Here is a 17,401-nt window from a genome sequence, read left to right as displayed (position 1 = left end):
TTTTGGTTCTAATACTTTATGTTTAGAAAAACTGCTTAGTAAAGAAAGATTTTTTTAAAAGAAGGAAAAGAATGACTCATATACTTTATCAGTGATTTTGTATTTGTGAATATTTGTGTGTAATTAGCAAAGTATATTTCCAATGTTACAGCTATCAAGTTTATTGAAACTTCAGTCAAGACAAAAGTAATGGAGGATAGATATATTGTAAATATAGTACACAGGTATACTGGCTACCAATTATGCTTTCTTGAAAACTGTAGACTTATTAATGTAGTTCAGAGTCAAGTTTAACAGCAATACAATTTTTAAAAGATCTTCCAAAAATGGAAAAAATACATTGTGTTCCCAGTGTCACTCAAGATATTTTGGAATTTTTCATTTAGCTTACAAGCACCTTTGGTTTGAACATTATTAATGCAAAAGAGGTTTGAGGATGATAGTAGGTATTAAAAACAGGAATGTTATTCTGTTTATTATCTTCTGATAAAATTAATATATGCACATTGTTTTAAAAATTTTGGACAATATGGAAAGATATAAAGAGACTGAAAATTTTACTTCCAAATATTACTACTGTTAACCTTTCGTTTACACCTTTCCAGTCTTTGGTTTTAGCCTTTGTGCGTGTGTATGTGTGTGTGCACATATTTAAATAATAAGATCATATAATAAATGCTTTTTTTGTAGACTGTGAATTTGACTTAGGAGACTATCTTTTAGTATAGGGAACATTATATTTCAGAATTTTCACTAATATAGCCAATCCCTTGAACATATTTCTATTCCTATTCTTTGTATACTGATTCCTTTTTTGTTCATGAAAAAGGATTTCTGGGTAAAGAAAAATCAAGTAAAATTTTTTTTGATTCACAGTTGCCCCTTATCTTCTAGAAAAATTCCACATATTCATTTGTCTAATAAAAGTATGTGAGAAGAGTTTCCCCCTATTTCTTGCTAACACTATTATTTAGGTGTTAGATTTCATGACATGGAATTACAGATGATTTACTATAATATAGGTAATTCATTATTGTTTTACTTATAGTTCTCTGGGATGATTCCTAATTTAGCTAAATGGAAATTATTAATTTTTAATTTCAGAATGACATTAGGCCTCTCTCAAACTCAGTGCCTGAAGATGTGGGAAAAGCTGACCAATTAAAAGATGAAGGTGAATATTTCATAGAAAACTTTTTCAGTTAGTAAAACTTTCTGAAACTCTGGCGAAGGTGACTCTGTCAATCGATAAAATTCTGGTTTACACTGCCAGACTGGGTTGTCATTACTCACATGGCATTTGTGAAACAGGAATGAATGTGACAGGGAAGAAGCCTGAAAATATAGAACAGCTTGTGGGCCACGTAGGGGTATGGCTTGCTTTAAGAGAAACAGATCTGTCGTGCGTAAAACTTGCAAAACTACTGAAGGGTGATTACTTGTAACTGTATTTGCTGTGTATATTCTAGGATTCCAGTTCTTCTTCATGCTTAATCAAAAGATGACAATAATTTGCAGTATTTTAAGTTTCATATATTTAGTGTTTTTGATTCTTTGAAATTTGTTAAGTGCATAAGGCACTTGACGTGTTTATTAGCTAGCCCATTTGTGACTATATTATCAAATTTTCTAATCATGAATATTGAAGCATTGTTGATTTTAATAAATAAGTCATTGTTGTGTGAAAACAAATGGCCGTGAGAGATGGTCAAGCATAGGGTTACTCCGAGCTGTATGTTATACTTATTGGTGTTAATAAAGGCTTCTAGCCAACTAATACCTTCCTGGAAGGTGGCTTTCAAATATTTTTTGTGTGCTTTGCTTCTGAAGAACTCCGGTATAGTCAGATGAAACCAAGAAGAGAGTTCATTGTTGTTATTCCCTGACATATCACAGAAATATAGACATCTCTCATAGGGTTGTTTTGATTAAAGGAGACAATTTTATAGGAAGAGTACCATGTAACTATAAAGTGCTGTATAATGGTTAGTTATATCTATCTGAATTTTTTCATATTATTTTGTGAACTGCAGCTTTTTTCATCAGTATGTGTAAATGTATCTATATGTACACATACATTTGAAGTGGTTTACAGGAAAAGCCATACAATGGGTTTTAATAATAATAATAATAATAATGATAAAATGCCACACCAAGACCAAAAGGCCCAAGAGCAACAAGGAAATCCCAATAACTCAGAAAATGTAAATCTTTTTATATGGAAGAAGCAAATCTATTTAAGTATTTAGGCTAATGTAGTTAGCTTTGTGCTCAGTCATAAAATCTATGTTATCCTCTTAGCTGCCTTAGAAGCTTATATTCATTTTTTGGGGAGTGGTGGGGAGAAAAATTAATTTTTTTAACTTTTATAAAACAGCCTTATTGAGTTATAATTCACACACCATGCAATTTACCCCTTTAAAGTATGCAAATTCCTTGGTTTCTAGTATATTCAGAGTTGTGAAGCCATCACCATAATTATAGAACATTTTTATCACCCTAAAAGAAACCCTCGTGTACTCATTAGGAGTCATTCTTTGTATGTATTTCTGATTCTTAATTTGCAGTAAGTTCTTGTGATTTTAGATGCTTTTATCTACCTGCATTTAATTTCATCGTCCTATTTCTGTTCCCTGCAAATTTACACCCTCCTCCCGTTGAGTAGCTAATGATCTATTAAAAAAGAAAGTTAATAGGAGAGCTTCTGGTTTAGGGACAGCTGGAAGGAACAATAGAGGCTTTGGGGATGTAAATCCTTCCTCCTAATCCTAGTGTTTTAAAATTTTCCATTTTGAACACTGGCTCTTAAAAGTGAACAGGGCACTTTTCTGTTGAATGGAATATGAAAGATAGCCAATGAGAAATTCCTTATTTTACTGGCCAGTTGTTAACCTAGCTAACTTATTGTGATGTATCTGCAGATGCTCTTCCTGAAAATCAGTATCCTGTAGGCTAGCCATGGTATCTGAAATTCTTTCTAGAAATTAATCTCCAATAATCTTTTAAAAAGAATCTGTGTCTGGAAGAAATAGCACATATACATGTTATCTGCCAATCACATGTTAGCGTGATTAGCTTTCCCAGCTTACCCACACAGCAGAGTTCTGAGGGCTTGGTTACTTAGCAGATGTATATTTTGACAAAGAAGAAGAGGAATACAAGTCCAGATTGGGGAGGGTGTTGCGTTGGCACGAGGGGGGCAACTCTAAAAGGAAGGAGAGAGATGAAGATAAAGAAGATGAGAAGAGATTAGATTTTGCCATGAGATAATCACAATTGTTGCCTTTACTCATGTATTGAAGCCTGAATTTTATAAGAAATACAAACATTAATATAATTTATTTCCTGTGTGACTGAAAAATCATGTTGCTGACCTTCGTATTATTGTAGTTTCTATGATTAAAACTTATCTTTCAGACTTTATATTTTTCTTGTATATTGTACTTACTATACCTTCTGATTATTTTAGGCAATAACCACATGAAAGAAGAAAATTATTCTGCTGCAGTAGATTGTTACACACAGGCGATAGAACTGGATCCAAATAATGCGGTTTATTATTGCAACAGGTAAACTGGCACTATTGTGGCATGTTTATAGTTCTAGAACACTTGCATTAATCTTCTGAAGGAGAACTGTAAAATTTATTTATTTAGAAAATTTTGGAAGTTCAGAAAAGTATAAAAAAGGAAAACAGTAAACTCACCACTTTGAGGCACCTACTGTTACTAACCTTTTGTTTGATGTGTAATCAATTTTAGATTCAGCTTTATTCATTAGGCATATCATAAACATGTTCTTCTATTATTGAAATTCTTCATCAACATTATTTAAATTGATATAAATTAGTCTATTATTACTTCTTAATCTTTTTAATATTTCCAGCACCTATCACAGTGGCTGACAAACACTCAGTGTTCTTTTAATAAATGGATAGATGTGTCTTAATTTACTTATCTGTTGACCTACTGGAAGACATTGAAGTTGTCCTTTTTTTTTTTTCCAACATTTTAAAGCTGCAATGAACATCTTTGTTTCTAAAATTATTTTCTGATTTTTTTAAACTTTAGAGTTATCCTTGGAAATACACTCAGGAGGTCTAACTGTATAAACATTTAAAAAATTGTTCATGCAAATTGGAAAGTTATTCCAATTTCTTTTAAAATATTTTGAAAATTAATTTCTTCCCTTAAGAGTGTATGAATGTATCTGTTTTTACCTGTTTTATACCTTTATCAGCACTAAGTACATGAATTATTATTTATTATTAATTTAATAATGTTATTTTAATAGTAATTGTTCTAATTTATACTTAATTTCTAGTGAGGTAGGGTATTTTAAAAATGTTGGCCATTTTTTTCCTCTCTAATGTATCTATTTGTACCTGTGCCAGGCCTTACCCTGTTTGACCTCAGACTTCTTTCTTTCCCTGTTCTATCCCTTTTAAAAGGGGTCTGACCCCTACCAGCTGCATTTTGCTGGCTCCTTTGTCACCTGAGTTTTGCCTGGGTTTAGCCATGGGACGTGGGGGCTGGCAGGAGTTTGGAGGACAGAATGAAGGAAGTAGTCGGGCTATTTCTTCCCCTCTTTTTACATCAGGGAGTTTATCCAGCAGGGGCTGCTTCTCATCCTTGTCTTCAGCTCCCATCCAAGATACCTGTTATGGTCCCAGCTTTTGCCAGGTGATGTTGGGTTTTGGACTTTGTCCTGTTTTAGGGAGTAATGGCTTCCCGCTGTTGCTAATCTCTGGAATGCTGTGCCACCTTCCCCCCATTTGGCACCTCAGCTCTTCTATCAGCTATGTAATGAATTCCTTGCACTAAATTACTCTGTTTTAAATATACAGTTCCAATAGAACTTTCTGCAATGATGAAAATGTTTATATCTGAATCGTCTAATACAGTAACCACTAGCAACCGTGGCTTTTGAGCACTTGAAATATGGCTAGTGCAATTGAGGAACTAAATTGTGAATTTTTAATTTAATATCAATTTAAATTAATTTAAATTTCAGTACCTGCATGTGGCTTCTGGCCACTGTACTGGACAGCACAGCTCTATATTAAAGATACAATCCCTTTGTCCTCAGTGTACAGCTTATTGCTTGCCTTTTAAAGGATGTTCTTCACATGTAAAAGGTTTAAATATTTATATAGAAAAATTTGTTTTCCTTTTTTTTTTGAGTTTTACTCCGATGTGTTTAGGCATAAAGCTCTCCCCATTTACAGACTTGACAAATCACTTCTATTTTCTTATTTTTCCTTTACATTTAAATTTTATCATTGCAAGTCGATTTTGGTGACTGGTATGGATGTTTTAACCAATCTGAAGCTTTTTATAACAGAGCCTTATAAAGATGACCTTTCATTATATAGTAAGTTCTTAGATTTGAACGAGATCTTTAAGTTAATTTGGCCTTTCATTGAGTTATTCTTACCATATTAGGGTATTCTTACTCTTCTGAGATAGTCCCTTCTCCGCTGACTTTTTCTTTTGTGGTTATTTTTATGTTCGAAAATTCTGTCTTCCTTATATTCACACTGAATTTGTTTTCATGTAGCTCCTGTAGCTTCACTCAGTAGGCTTTATTTTTATTCTTAAGGGCATTTATTTACAGAATATGTATGTTTCTCCTTTTTTATCACAGTACTCGACAGTTTGAAGTTTTCTACCATGTTCATTTGAATTCTTTTCTCCGTGTTAAATGTTCGCAGCTTCTTCAATAATGTTTCAGATTGTACAGCTTTATGTCTTGCACTTTTGCTCTAAACTTGTTTCAGTTTACCTGTTATCTATTCCTGTGTAGCTCCAGAAGTTAACACAGTTTATCTGGTATTGGTCTGAGAGAACAGTCTTGTAGGGCTTTCGCTTAATCAACTTCTAGATAACATAATTATATGTTAGCATTTTGTAGCATTATTTACTAAATTCATATTTTGTTTTTGGTTTATTAAAGCCTCTCTTTGTTTTTCACACATTCTCTCTATCCTATCATTCAATCATGTATTCATTTGACATGTTCTTGCCAAACACCTGCTGTGTACCAGTGTTCTTACTGGAGGTAAAGTTGGTTGTCTGGATTCAAATGCAGGATCTTACAGCTTATCCTTGTAGATTTTTATCTTGCTACAGTCTCTTATTCATAATCTTTTTGGATAATTTATAAAGTAATGTATTTGCTTTTGCTCCTAGTTTCATGTCACCCACAAACGTGAGAAGACTACTGTGTCTACATTATGTTGACTACATGATGTCAATTATTAAGTCAACGGAGGGAGCAATCATAGGGAAGTGGTTAAGAGCTTGGGTTCTGAGCCAGACTCTTTGGATTCTAATTTCCGGCTCTGCCACTTACTACCTACGTGACCTTGAACAAATTACCTAACATATCAATGCCTTAGTTTCCTCTTGGTAAAATGTGGATAATAGTATTTACCTGATAGGATTGTTGTAGAGATCAAATAGTTAATATAAATAAACTGCTAGTAAAGTGTCTCGTAAAGAGAGTTGTACACAACAATAGCTACTACCATTATTACTACCATTATTATTTGTGCGATGTTTTTTTTTTCCCCCTGATCAGAATATAAACAGATTCTAAATTTATTGGGTCCAAATATGTTGTCAGTTGTTTTTCTCTGATGTATCAGTCTAGTGGTAACCCTGTTAAAATAAAAAGGAAATGATGTTAGTTTGATAGGACTTGTTCTGAATTAAGCTAGTGTCATTTTCCTTCTCTTTTATCGTTTGTAATATTTTTAATAAAAATTTTCAAAATTTAAAAAAGCTTGCAATGAATACTCATGCATACATAGATTTTTGCCATTGGTTTTTAGTATAGTTGCTATATCACATATTTATTTACCTTTCTGTGCCTCTATTCATTATTCATCTTATTTTTCATGCATTTCTAGGTAAATTGCATCCATCAGTCCCCTTTTCCCTAAATACATTAGCATGTATCTCATTAATTAGAGTTCAAAATTTAACATTTTTTTCTTTTGTGGTAAAATTTACATGCAGTAAAATGCACAAATCTTAACTGGACTTTCACTGAGTTTTGACAGATGCATATACCTGTGTAACTTAAAACCCTTAACAAGTACTGAAAATTACCATCAGCTCAGAAAGTTTCACATGCTCTTTCAGAATCAGTTGTCTAAAACACTCGCCAGAGGCAACCATTGTTTTGGGGGGTTTTTTCCACCATAGATTAAATTTATTCTCATTTAAAATATCACATGAAAGGAATCATACAATATGTACTTTTTTGTGGGGGACTTTTTTAGCTCAGCATAATGGTTTTGAGATTCAACAATGTGGTTGCATGTATCAGTGGTTTTTTCTTTTTTTTTAATTGCTCAGTAATATTTTCATTGTTTGAATGTACCACAGTTTGCTTAGCCATTTTCCTATTCATGGTCACCTGAGATGCTATTAGTTTTTTCTCTTGTTTTTGTTTTTGTGATTTATAGTTGTTGTTTGTCTAAGAGTTGGATCCATATGGATTTACTTGACGATACTGGAAACCTACATTTTCTTTCTTCACACAAAAATCCCATTATTAACCTGTTCTAATAATTTAACCCAGAAAAATAGAAAATCCAATTAATTTGTGGAGAATAAATTCTCCAAGCTGTGGTTTTATGTTTGAATTTCATTCTCTGTAATTAGATGTAATTACATAATATTTTAATTTAGCATGTGAAATCTTGAAATACATTTAGTAGTGTCACAAAATGTTATGACCAGATATAAATGTTACCAGAAAATTGCTTGTTTATAAAGCACAGTGAGTCATACACTTTTCACTATGAATATGGTAAATCTGTGCCTAAATCAATCATTCATTTTTAATGAGATTAAGGTTCACTAGTCTTAGGTCCACTAGTACTGTATTAGAAGATGTTCTTGGCAGTACCTATGCTTGCTTTTCATTTAATTATTGTTAACTTGAAGTCAATAACTATACTTCTCTTTCGCATTTAAATGATATATTTATTGAAGAGTTCAGTAATAGAGCATGCAATTTAATATTAAATAATTAGAAAACTGTATTTGATACACATATTAAATAAAGTTTTAGGATCTTTTTGTAAGACTCTAGTAGCTATAAATATCTCAATAGCCTGTAATCTTGCCAACTATCCCTTGCTATTTTTCTAGCCCGTTGGCTGCCAAGAATTGGAAGCTCAGAATAGCAGATCTAAATCTTCCTTTTGATATTAATTTTTACAGTTTTATTACTAATAAAAATATTGTTCTTATATTAAACTTACTAGGATGAACCATAATATACTTTTTATAGAAGTGACTTTTTTATAAGTTAGAAAACGATCAGTTGGCACAGGTCTTTCTTTTCTAGCATTTTTCTTCTATTTTGGCCTTTTAGGATCCTAATGATGCTTTAGGCTCAGCTTAGATACCAGGAAAACCTGAGTCCTTCCTTGAAAACCTGTTAATTATTTTTGCTTTTTTTCTATATTCCTAGCACTTACCATGATATGTAACATTTATGTAAGTTGGTCATATACTCTGTCTTATCTTACAGTTATGTGCACACTTGTTTTATTTCTTCAGGTGAAGGGCAGAGATTGGATCTTGTATCTATTTATATCTCCTATAGTACCTATAGTACCTCACAGGAGTTCAGCCAGTTTTTATAGGATGCATGGAAGGACTACAGAAGAAATATAAGAAATTTCCACTGATGTTGAAGTGATTAAGCACTCACATTAACACTTTATACATAGAACAACAAATGATTGAGTATAGGTCTAAAACATTTCTAAGTACTTTATAATATTAAATGATATTTCATATTAAACTAGCTAGTTTTCTATGTCTTCTGTCCCTAGATAATATTCTTATTTCTTTTGTACAACCTCATTGCTGAGTACGTTACTTTACCCATAGCAGTCTCATGTTTCTGGGGTGGTTGGATGGTTGAATGACTGAGGCAATAAACAGAATTGAAGATAGACAGGAAAGAGAGTGTGATGGAAAGAATTTGTCTGGAAGGCTTCTCCCGTGATGGGGAATTTGAGTTGGAGCTGGATTTGATGGACAGCTAAAACTTAGAAAGACAGAGGAAGGGGGAAGCCATTTTAAATTGGAAAGTGTACTTTGAAAGGCAAAATTAGGAATCATTAGGGCACAGTACCAAGGAATGCTAGTGACAGTGTGAACTCTGAGAAAGATGGGAATAGAGACCACATTGTTTCGTATTTTGTTTTCTTTCACATCCATTGCACCATGTAGTCATTAGGTTCACTGGGATTTGGACTTGGTTTGTTGAACTTGGCGTTGAATCTCAGTTCAGCCCCTTACTAGCTGTATGACCTTGGGCAGCCACTTAACCTTTTTGAGCCTCAATTTCCTCACTTGTAAAATAGAGATAATACTAACCAGTTCTCAGGGTAGTTGTGAGGAGTAATATATATATATATATATCCATGTATGTGTGTGTGTGTATATATATATATATACACACACACACATATGTATATATATATATAAAGTCCCTAGCATAGTCCTAGGCCTTTAATATCTGTTTCTTTGAAAAACAATGTCATTCCTAGTTGTAGGAACAGGTTTTTGCGATAATTTATTTAGCAGGATATATATAGTGTGGGAAATGTAAGATACCTGTGATTTCTTTTTTGCCTTATTTTCTATAAAAATAGAGCACAATATTCATGCTCTTGCTCTAACAAGCTAAAGAAAGCAAGGTTGTTTGAAAACATGGGGACTTGAACTGTATTGTTCTGCTGGAATTTCATTAGTTATGCCCTGATAACCCGACGGCAGGGGCAGAGAGAGCAGACCACATTGTTATTCAGTTCACACACTGGCATGTTTGGCCTCATCTCACAGGAGATTAAAATGTAGCCTGACTTCTCTTCCCTTTTCTGGCTTCAGACTTTCAGTCTCTCTCCTCTTTCTTTTGTGAACGAGGCGAGGCAAATCTGCTTCCATCCTAGCTTGCAGCTTGTATCTAAAGCGAAAGTTATCAAGATTGAAACTGTCATTCTATTCCCATACGCCCACTCTTCTTTCTGGATCCGATTCTCCCTGCTGTATTCCTGGCTTTATTATCAGTATCTGAATCCAGAGATCAGGGTGTCTTCCTCTGTTTCCCTGTCCCTATACTTCCCAAGTAACTCATTTTCTTCCCCTTCCTTTTTCATCACTGCTCCCTGAGTCCAGGTTCTTAACTTTTCTAAACTAGTGGCTTCCCATTTCTACTTGCACTCCCCATTCCATTTTTCTGCCAAAAGGATCTTTCTAAAATGTGAAATTAATCATCTAACTCTTGCCTTTCTGTTCACTAGTTCCAGATACCTACATGATTGAATTTAAGCTTCTCAGCATGATACGTAAAATCTTTTATAATCTAGGCTCTTCCTTTTCTTTTCTCTTTATTATCTTTTCTTCCTACTCCATTCCTCTTCTCTCTACTTTCTATGCACTTGTAATGTGAAATTTACTGATCTCTTAAAAATACCATGGTGGGACATCTATCCATGCTTTTATGTACTCCTTCCTTTGTCTAGAATATTTCCTACTTTATCTAATTGGTCAACTGCTAGTCATCCTTCAAGACCCTTTAGGTGTTGCTTCCCTTGGGAAGACTTTCTTAATTTCTTTTCTACGCAACCTCCTGACCATGCCCCTATGCCTCCCCCGCCATGTCCTATGAAGTGGTGCTGTCCAATATGGTAGCTCCTAGCTACAGGTGGTTGTTTAAATGTAAATTATTAAAATTAATAAAATAAAAAATTCAGGTCCTTAATTGCACTAGCTTATTTCAAGTACTCTTTAGTTACACGTGGCTAGGGGCTACAGTATTGGATAGGACAGATAAAGATCTTTTCTATCACAGACAGTTCTATTGAACAGCTCTGCATAGGGTTAAACCACACCTTTCTCTGTTGCCTCTTCCTTTGGTACTTCCATTGTTGTATTTATCATACTGTTTATTTATTTACATGTCTATTTCCCTATTAGACAGTGAAAGATTGGAGAGCAGAGATGTATTTTTTTCATCTCTTATATTTGGTTTTGAGGTCAGTGTTTAGCACATTATAGCTGTTCAACAAAAGTTTGAGTTGAATTGATTCAGTGAATTTTAGAAGGCAGAATTGCCTCAACTTGAAGACTTCTCATGGTGAAGCAGTCATGTGGCAGCATGTGAGATATATATATATAATTTAAAACTTATTTAAAAACTATTTAAAATTACTGTAAAAGTAATATGATGAAAACCCATACACACATACCCTAAAATCAGTAGTAACTAACATTCTGCCATTTTTACTTCCTCTCTCTCTCTCTCTCTCTCTCTCTCTCTCTGGGGGTGAGTGAGTGAGTGTGTTTGTGTGTGTCTGTGTGTACAATTACAACTTTCTTGCTGATCCTAAGTACTTAAATTATATCTCCTAAGAATAAGGATATATTCCACATTAGTGTCATACCATTCACATGTAAGAAAATTAGCATTAATACTGAAATTTCTCAAAAAAAAAAAAAAATACTGAAATTTCTCTAACTTTCCCCCAAATAACCTTCTATAGCTATGTCTTGATCCAGAATCCAATTAAGGCTCATGAATTGCATTTTGATATTTCACTTAAGTCTTTCTTAATCTGGAAAATATCCTTGTCTTTTTTTATTGTTTTTCATGACATAGACTTTTTTGAAGAATTCAGGCCAATGATATTATAGAATGTGCCTTATTCTAGATTTGTACAATTGTTTACTCATGATTAAATTTAGGTTAAATTTTGGTATAAAGCCTTCATAAATGATTAGGTGTACCATTTATTGAATTATATTAGGAGGCACATAATTTCAAACTGTTCCATTAATGGTGTTTCTAAGTTTGACCACCATTTCTATTATTCCTTTTGTAATTAAAAATAATCTGTGGTATCAGATCATGTGAATATCCTGTTTCCCGACAATCTTTTACTCAATGTTTTATCATCCATTCAATGATCTTTTCCTAAATCATTAATACACTGATGGTTACAAAATGATGATTTTCTAATTTTATCATATCCTTCACATATATTTCCTTATATATTTCTGTAGAGAGCTTTCTTCCCTTTACCCCCTTTTCTGTTTTCCTCCTCCTTTCTCCTCCCCCAACTTTTTGCAGTATAATTATAAACTCATGAATTTTAAAATATTCACTATTCAATGTGTTACAATAAGTTACCATTTTTATATTTAAATTATTCCCATTTGGCTAGTGAGAGCCCCGTTAAACTGGCTTTATGTCTTTTTATATAACTTAATTTTTTTTTGAATACTTTGTTGCTTTCTGAGACAACAAGGTACTGTGTTTCCCTGAAAATAAGACCTAGCCAGATAATTAGCTCTAATGCATCTTTTGGAGCAAAAATTAATATAAGACCCGGTCTTATTTTACTATAAGACCTGGTCTTATAACATAAGACCCAGTATATAATATAATGTAATATAATATAATATAATATAATATAATATAATATAATATAATATAATATAATATATATAATATCGGGTCTTATATTAATTTTTGCTCCAAAAGACGCATTAGAGCTGATTGTCTGGGTAGGTCTTATTTTCGGGGAAACACGGTATTCCAGATTTGCCTTGTACTTTCTCTGCCCTAGATGTGGGCTCAGCTATTTCTGCTAATGGTATTTAAAAACCAACATCTGGTTGCAAGAGGTAATCATTGCTACTCAAGTGTTACTGCTTCCAGGTCCTTTCAGAGCTAGGAAATATTTTTTTGAAAAGTCATCAATTTATACAGATAACTTCAATTCACATTCCAGTGTCATAGCGTGCAGTGTTTTTCAATCCCTTTAACTTCAACCTGTGTGTGATTATGTCTTAAGTGATATTTATATAATTTGAGAATTTGATTTTTATCTAGGCAACTTTGTAATTACTTGTATATTTAAATTGTTTTCTGCTATTTTATTTTTTAGGTTCTTTTCCTTCCCCATCTTTTTTTTTTTGGGGGGGGGCTTTTCTTGTATTGACTGGGTTATTTTATTTCATTTTTTTCTTCATAATTATTTGAAAGTGATAATTCTATACCTCTTCTTTTAGTGATCATGCTTGTCATGCTGTTAGTTTGTATTATTCCATCAAATAAACCCATACTTCTTTTTCACATAAACTACCAAAATAGGTTTGTTGATTCCTGTACTTTTTTTAAAAGTGCAGCAAAGGAGACTGTTTACTTCTTTCAAATTTTATAATCTTAGTTTGAGAAGTAAGGGTCTCAGTCATGCTATACAAAGAAAGGCTGACAGAAAAAGGGATTCACCACCAGCTTTCTTTATACCCTGTCAGCCCCCTCCATCTCCCGACCCCAGGAATCTAAGCAATATTGAAGCAGGAATATTATTTTGATTACTGCTCTATCTATTATGCCTAGAAAAGTGTGTGTGCATTAGCTAACCCTCAATAGATATATTAGTTAAATGAAGAAAGTATAAATATGTAGTCTGGAGAAGAATGAATGGGGTGGTAGTGGGAAGCAGGGCAGGAGACACACTGGAACTTTTCAGTTGGAAGGACTTGCATGTTGAACAGAAATTCTACTGGTCTGCTAGTGCCCTGAAGGTTGGAATCAGCCTACTGTAGGGAAACAGAGAGCTGTCTACTCTCAAGATTGTGCAGAGGGGTAGTGAGTGCATTCATTGTATTGTCAGGTCCCAGTTATCCCAGGAGAGTTTTGTTAGAAGTAAGCTGGAAGGCATTAAACAGTCCTTAATTGCTCTGAGATTCTGTGCTAAGTAGATGGAATGCATTGCCGTCCTTCATTTACAGCCAGATTTAGGCTCACAATTAAGGATTTTTTAATCCACAGTTGGATTTTTTAAGTTAGACTTGCTGGGTGATCTTAACTGTACTAGGAAAGTGGCCATTTAACAGCACAGCACTCTGAGTTCAGAGCAGCCCTTCACTCTGTGTGCCTCCCTAGTGACACCAAAGGCCCTCGTGCTTTCAGTTTTCAGTTTGGGCAAATTAAAAAGGCAATAAATAGGTAGATCAGTTGTGTGGCCCGCATGTTTGTCTTTTCTGTAGCAGAGCAAACAGTGAAAGGCAGCCTGCATGTTTTCTTCGAATTTTGTTTCTGAATTTTCTTTTCATTAGATTATAGAATTATCTTAGACGGTTTGATTCAGATGTTTACAGGGAGTGATATACAAATTGGGACAAGGGAAATGTAGTTTTATTAGAACCTGAAAATCTAAATTAATGCCTTGAAGGCTGCTTATCATAAAACTCTCTTTTCTTTCTCTTAGGGCTGCTGCTCAGAGTAAATTAGGTCACTACACAGATGCAATAAAGGATTGTGAAAAAGCAATAGCAATTGATTCAAAGTACAGCAAGGCCTATGGGAGAATGGGGTAAGTTCAAAGTCGTGCCAAGTTGTATCAGATATGCTGTTCTTAACGGCTTTGTTTTGAATTTCCTGCTTAATATTGCATCCTCTCAACAAACAAAAAGATAAAATAGACATTGAGGGAGAAAATGACTGCAGTTTCTGTGATTTGGGAGAGAAATTATTAGTTATATGGTGAATGGTTGGTTGTTAGAGAAAATCATATAGCCATAATGAGTAGACTCATTTCATGTTTAAGGACACAAATCTCCTGAGCACTCAGATTTTGGCAGATAGTCCTACTATACTTCTTTCTAAATTCACTGTACCGCTCTCCGGTTGATTGCTTGACACCTACTCTTCTCTCTTCAAATTTCTACTACATCCTCCATGGTGACTCTCAGTTGTTGATATTGCTTTGTACCTGAGAAAATAGAGGCATTTTGAAGAAAAGTAGCTCATCTTCCTACTTCCAAATCTATCAAACTACCTGCACTTGTGTCCACACAGACTGCCTTTTCTGCTGTTAAAATGGAACGGTTCTTACCTAAGACTAATGCCTCCTTCATTCATGCTTCAGATCTCATCCCTTTGTATCTTCTCCAGGACTTTATACTTGTAATCATCTCCTCTCTTTTCTACAACATCAGTTTTCCTGTCTCTAACAGTGATGATGACCGCATGTGAAAAGGTCGTACAGAATCAGCAATTGGAATCATCCTTTCCCCAGGCTGCGTCATTTCTCAGTTCCTCTTTCTCTTCAAAGCCCCGGATAGCTGTCTGTACTTACTGTCTGATCTTCATCCTTTCTCATTCTCTCTCAGCTCACTCGTCTATATCACTCAACTGAGAGTTCTGCTCAAGGTCACCAGTTGTCTATATTTTGCCAAGGCCAAAGTTTAGTTCTTTATCCTCACCCTACCCGTCTTTTCATATTTGGCATGATCAACTTATTTTATTTTTTTGAAAATCAAATACAAAAGGTGTTATTTCTGAAATACTTCATTCTCTAGGCTTGTGTGACACCACAATTCCTGGTTTTCCTTTCCTTCACTGGCTGCTCTTTTCCAGTCTTCCTTATTGCTTCTTCCTTTTTCTGCCTCCTCTAAATAACAGTGTACTTCAGGGCTTTGGCCTTTCCTCTGCTGCCTGTCTCTCGGTTTCTTCTCTCTTCTGATTTCATCCTGTCCCATGCTTTTGAATTCCATCTATAGTTGATACTCATTATTCATGGATTCTGTATTTATGAATTCACCTATTTGCTAAACTATTTTTGTAACCCCAACTCAATATTCACTGTGCTTTTGTGTTCATTCACAGTGCAGTGAAAAATTTGAGTCACTTGACGTGCAAGATCTGAGCTGAGGTCAGATAAAGCGATGCCCTTTTTGTTTCAGCGCTCAAGCTGTAAATGAGTGTCTTTTTTGCAGTTTATTTAGTGATATATATATACACACACACACATATATATGTGTGTGTGTGTATATATATATGTATATATATGTATATATGTGTGTGTGTATGTATTGTGTTTTGTGCCTTTTGTTGATTTCCCTGTTTACAATGGATCCAAATGTTGGCTGAAGTATTTTCTAGTGTTCCTAAGTACAAGAAGGTTGTAATGTGCCTTATGAAAAAAATACACGTTAGGTAAGTTTTGTTCAGGGATGAGTTAGTGCTATTGGCTGTAAATTCAATGCTAATGAATCAATACTATATATTCAATAAGGTTTCCACAAGCAGAAAAACACATAAAACAAGGTTATGTATTGATTGGTTGGCGAAAATGTTGTGACCACAGGAACCTAACCCCATATTTCTCCTACGAGCAATTGTTTAGTATTTGCTAAATTAGTGTTTGTGGTGGCTTTATAGAACATAATTACTCTGAATAATGAGAATCAACCGTACACGTTGATGGATCTCTTAAGTTGTTACATGTCTTAAATCATATGTCTGAATGCCATATTAATATTCAACTTCTTTTCATCTCCATTTATATGTTCAATAGGCATTTTAAACTTAACATGTCCCAAACAGAACTCTTGTTCCCTTCTTATATCTTTTCCACCTCAGTAAATGTTACTATCATTCACCTACCAGTGCTCAGGTCAAAACTCTAGGTGTCATCCTTCGTTCTTATATCTGACACATTTTATCAGCAAGTCCTGTTAATTCCAATTTCCACATATATCTTGAATTCAAGCACTGATTGCTATTTTGTTTATAACCCTAGTCCAAATTACTATCTCTTACCTAGACTACTGCAATAGCTTCCTGTCTCCCTGCCTCCATGCCCTGCCCTGCCCCGCCTCCCCTCTTTGTGGAGTCTCTGGAGACCAGCCAAAGAGAGCTTTCTAAACCATAAATCAGATCATGTCACTCCACTGCAACCAGAATAAAAGCCAGACTCCAGACCATGGTCCTATATTATCTGGCACCTGATTACTCCCTGACCTCATCTTTCTACACTTTGGTTTCTGTTCTCCCTCCTCATCATCCTTTGTCCTGTTCCTTAAGCATACCAACCTTACATCATTCTCAGGCCTTTTGCGTTTACTGCCGCTTCTATTTAGGATGCTCCTGCAGTGATTTTCAAATGACTGCTTCCTTCTCATCTTTGAGGTCTTTTCGATGTGGCTGCCTTTGAGCAGCTCCCTTATTCATTCTCTTTAATATTATTCTTTTATTTGCATATTTGTTGCTTGTCTTCCCCAGGTAGAATGACATTTTCTTAAACTCAAGAACTTTACCTTTTTCATTGTGGAATCTAAAATAGTGTCTTGTGCACAATAAGGTTTCAATAAGTATTTATCAACTGCTGATTAATTGAGGACTCTGAAGTATCTTTCATGGTTGACTGGTAGAAAACTAATTAGGGTCTGAGAATTTCTCTGTGGGTAAGCACTGTATTTTATTGAGATCAGAGGTCTGTGAGGTAATTGGAGTAATTTGTTAAAAACAAACCTAGAGCAAATTAAAAAAACCTCAATACTATCTTTCCATTAGT

General features: G+C 34.3%; 1 protein-coding gene across 2 annotated transcripts in view; it reads left to right on the top strand.

Moving 5' to 3' along the window:
* Nucleotides 1-17,401, top strand: part of SGTB (small glutamine rich tetratricopeptide repeat co-chaperone beta) — a 32,978-nt gene that overhangs the window by 10,426 nt on the left and 5,151 nt on the right. Inside the window, exons 4-6 of one of the 2 annotated variants that reach the window (XM_033109925.1) lie at nucleotides 1,105-1,174; nucleotides 3,470-3,569; nucleotides 14,312-14,416. In XM_033109925.1, coding sequence (XP_032965816.1) covers nucleotides 1,105-1,174; nucleotides 3,470-3,569; nucleotides 14,312-14,416 — 275 coding nt within the window. The remainder of the gene's footprint in view (nucleotides 1-1,104; nucleotides 1,175-3,469; nucleotides 3,570-14,311; nucleotides 14,417-17,401) is intronic. The other variant, XM_033109926.1, reaches the window with a different exon arrangement.

The sequence above is a fragment of the Rhinolophus ferrumequinum genome, chromosome 7 (assembly GCF_004115265.2).
Source record: "Rhinolophus ferrumequinum isolate MPI-CBG mRhiFer1 chromosome 7, mRhiFer1_v1.p, whole genome shotgun sequence".
NCBI classification, from domain to species: domain Eukaryota; kingdom Metazoa; phylum Chordata; class Mammalia; order Chiroptera; family Rhinolophidae; genus Rhinolophus; species Rhinolophus ferrumequinum.
This window is presented reverse-complemented; position numbering and strand designations above follow the sequence as displayed.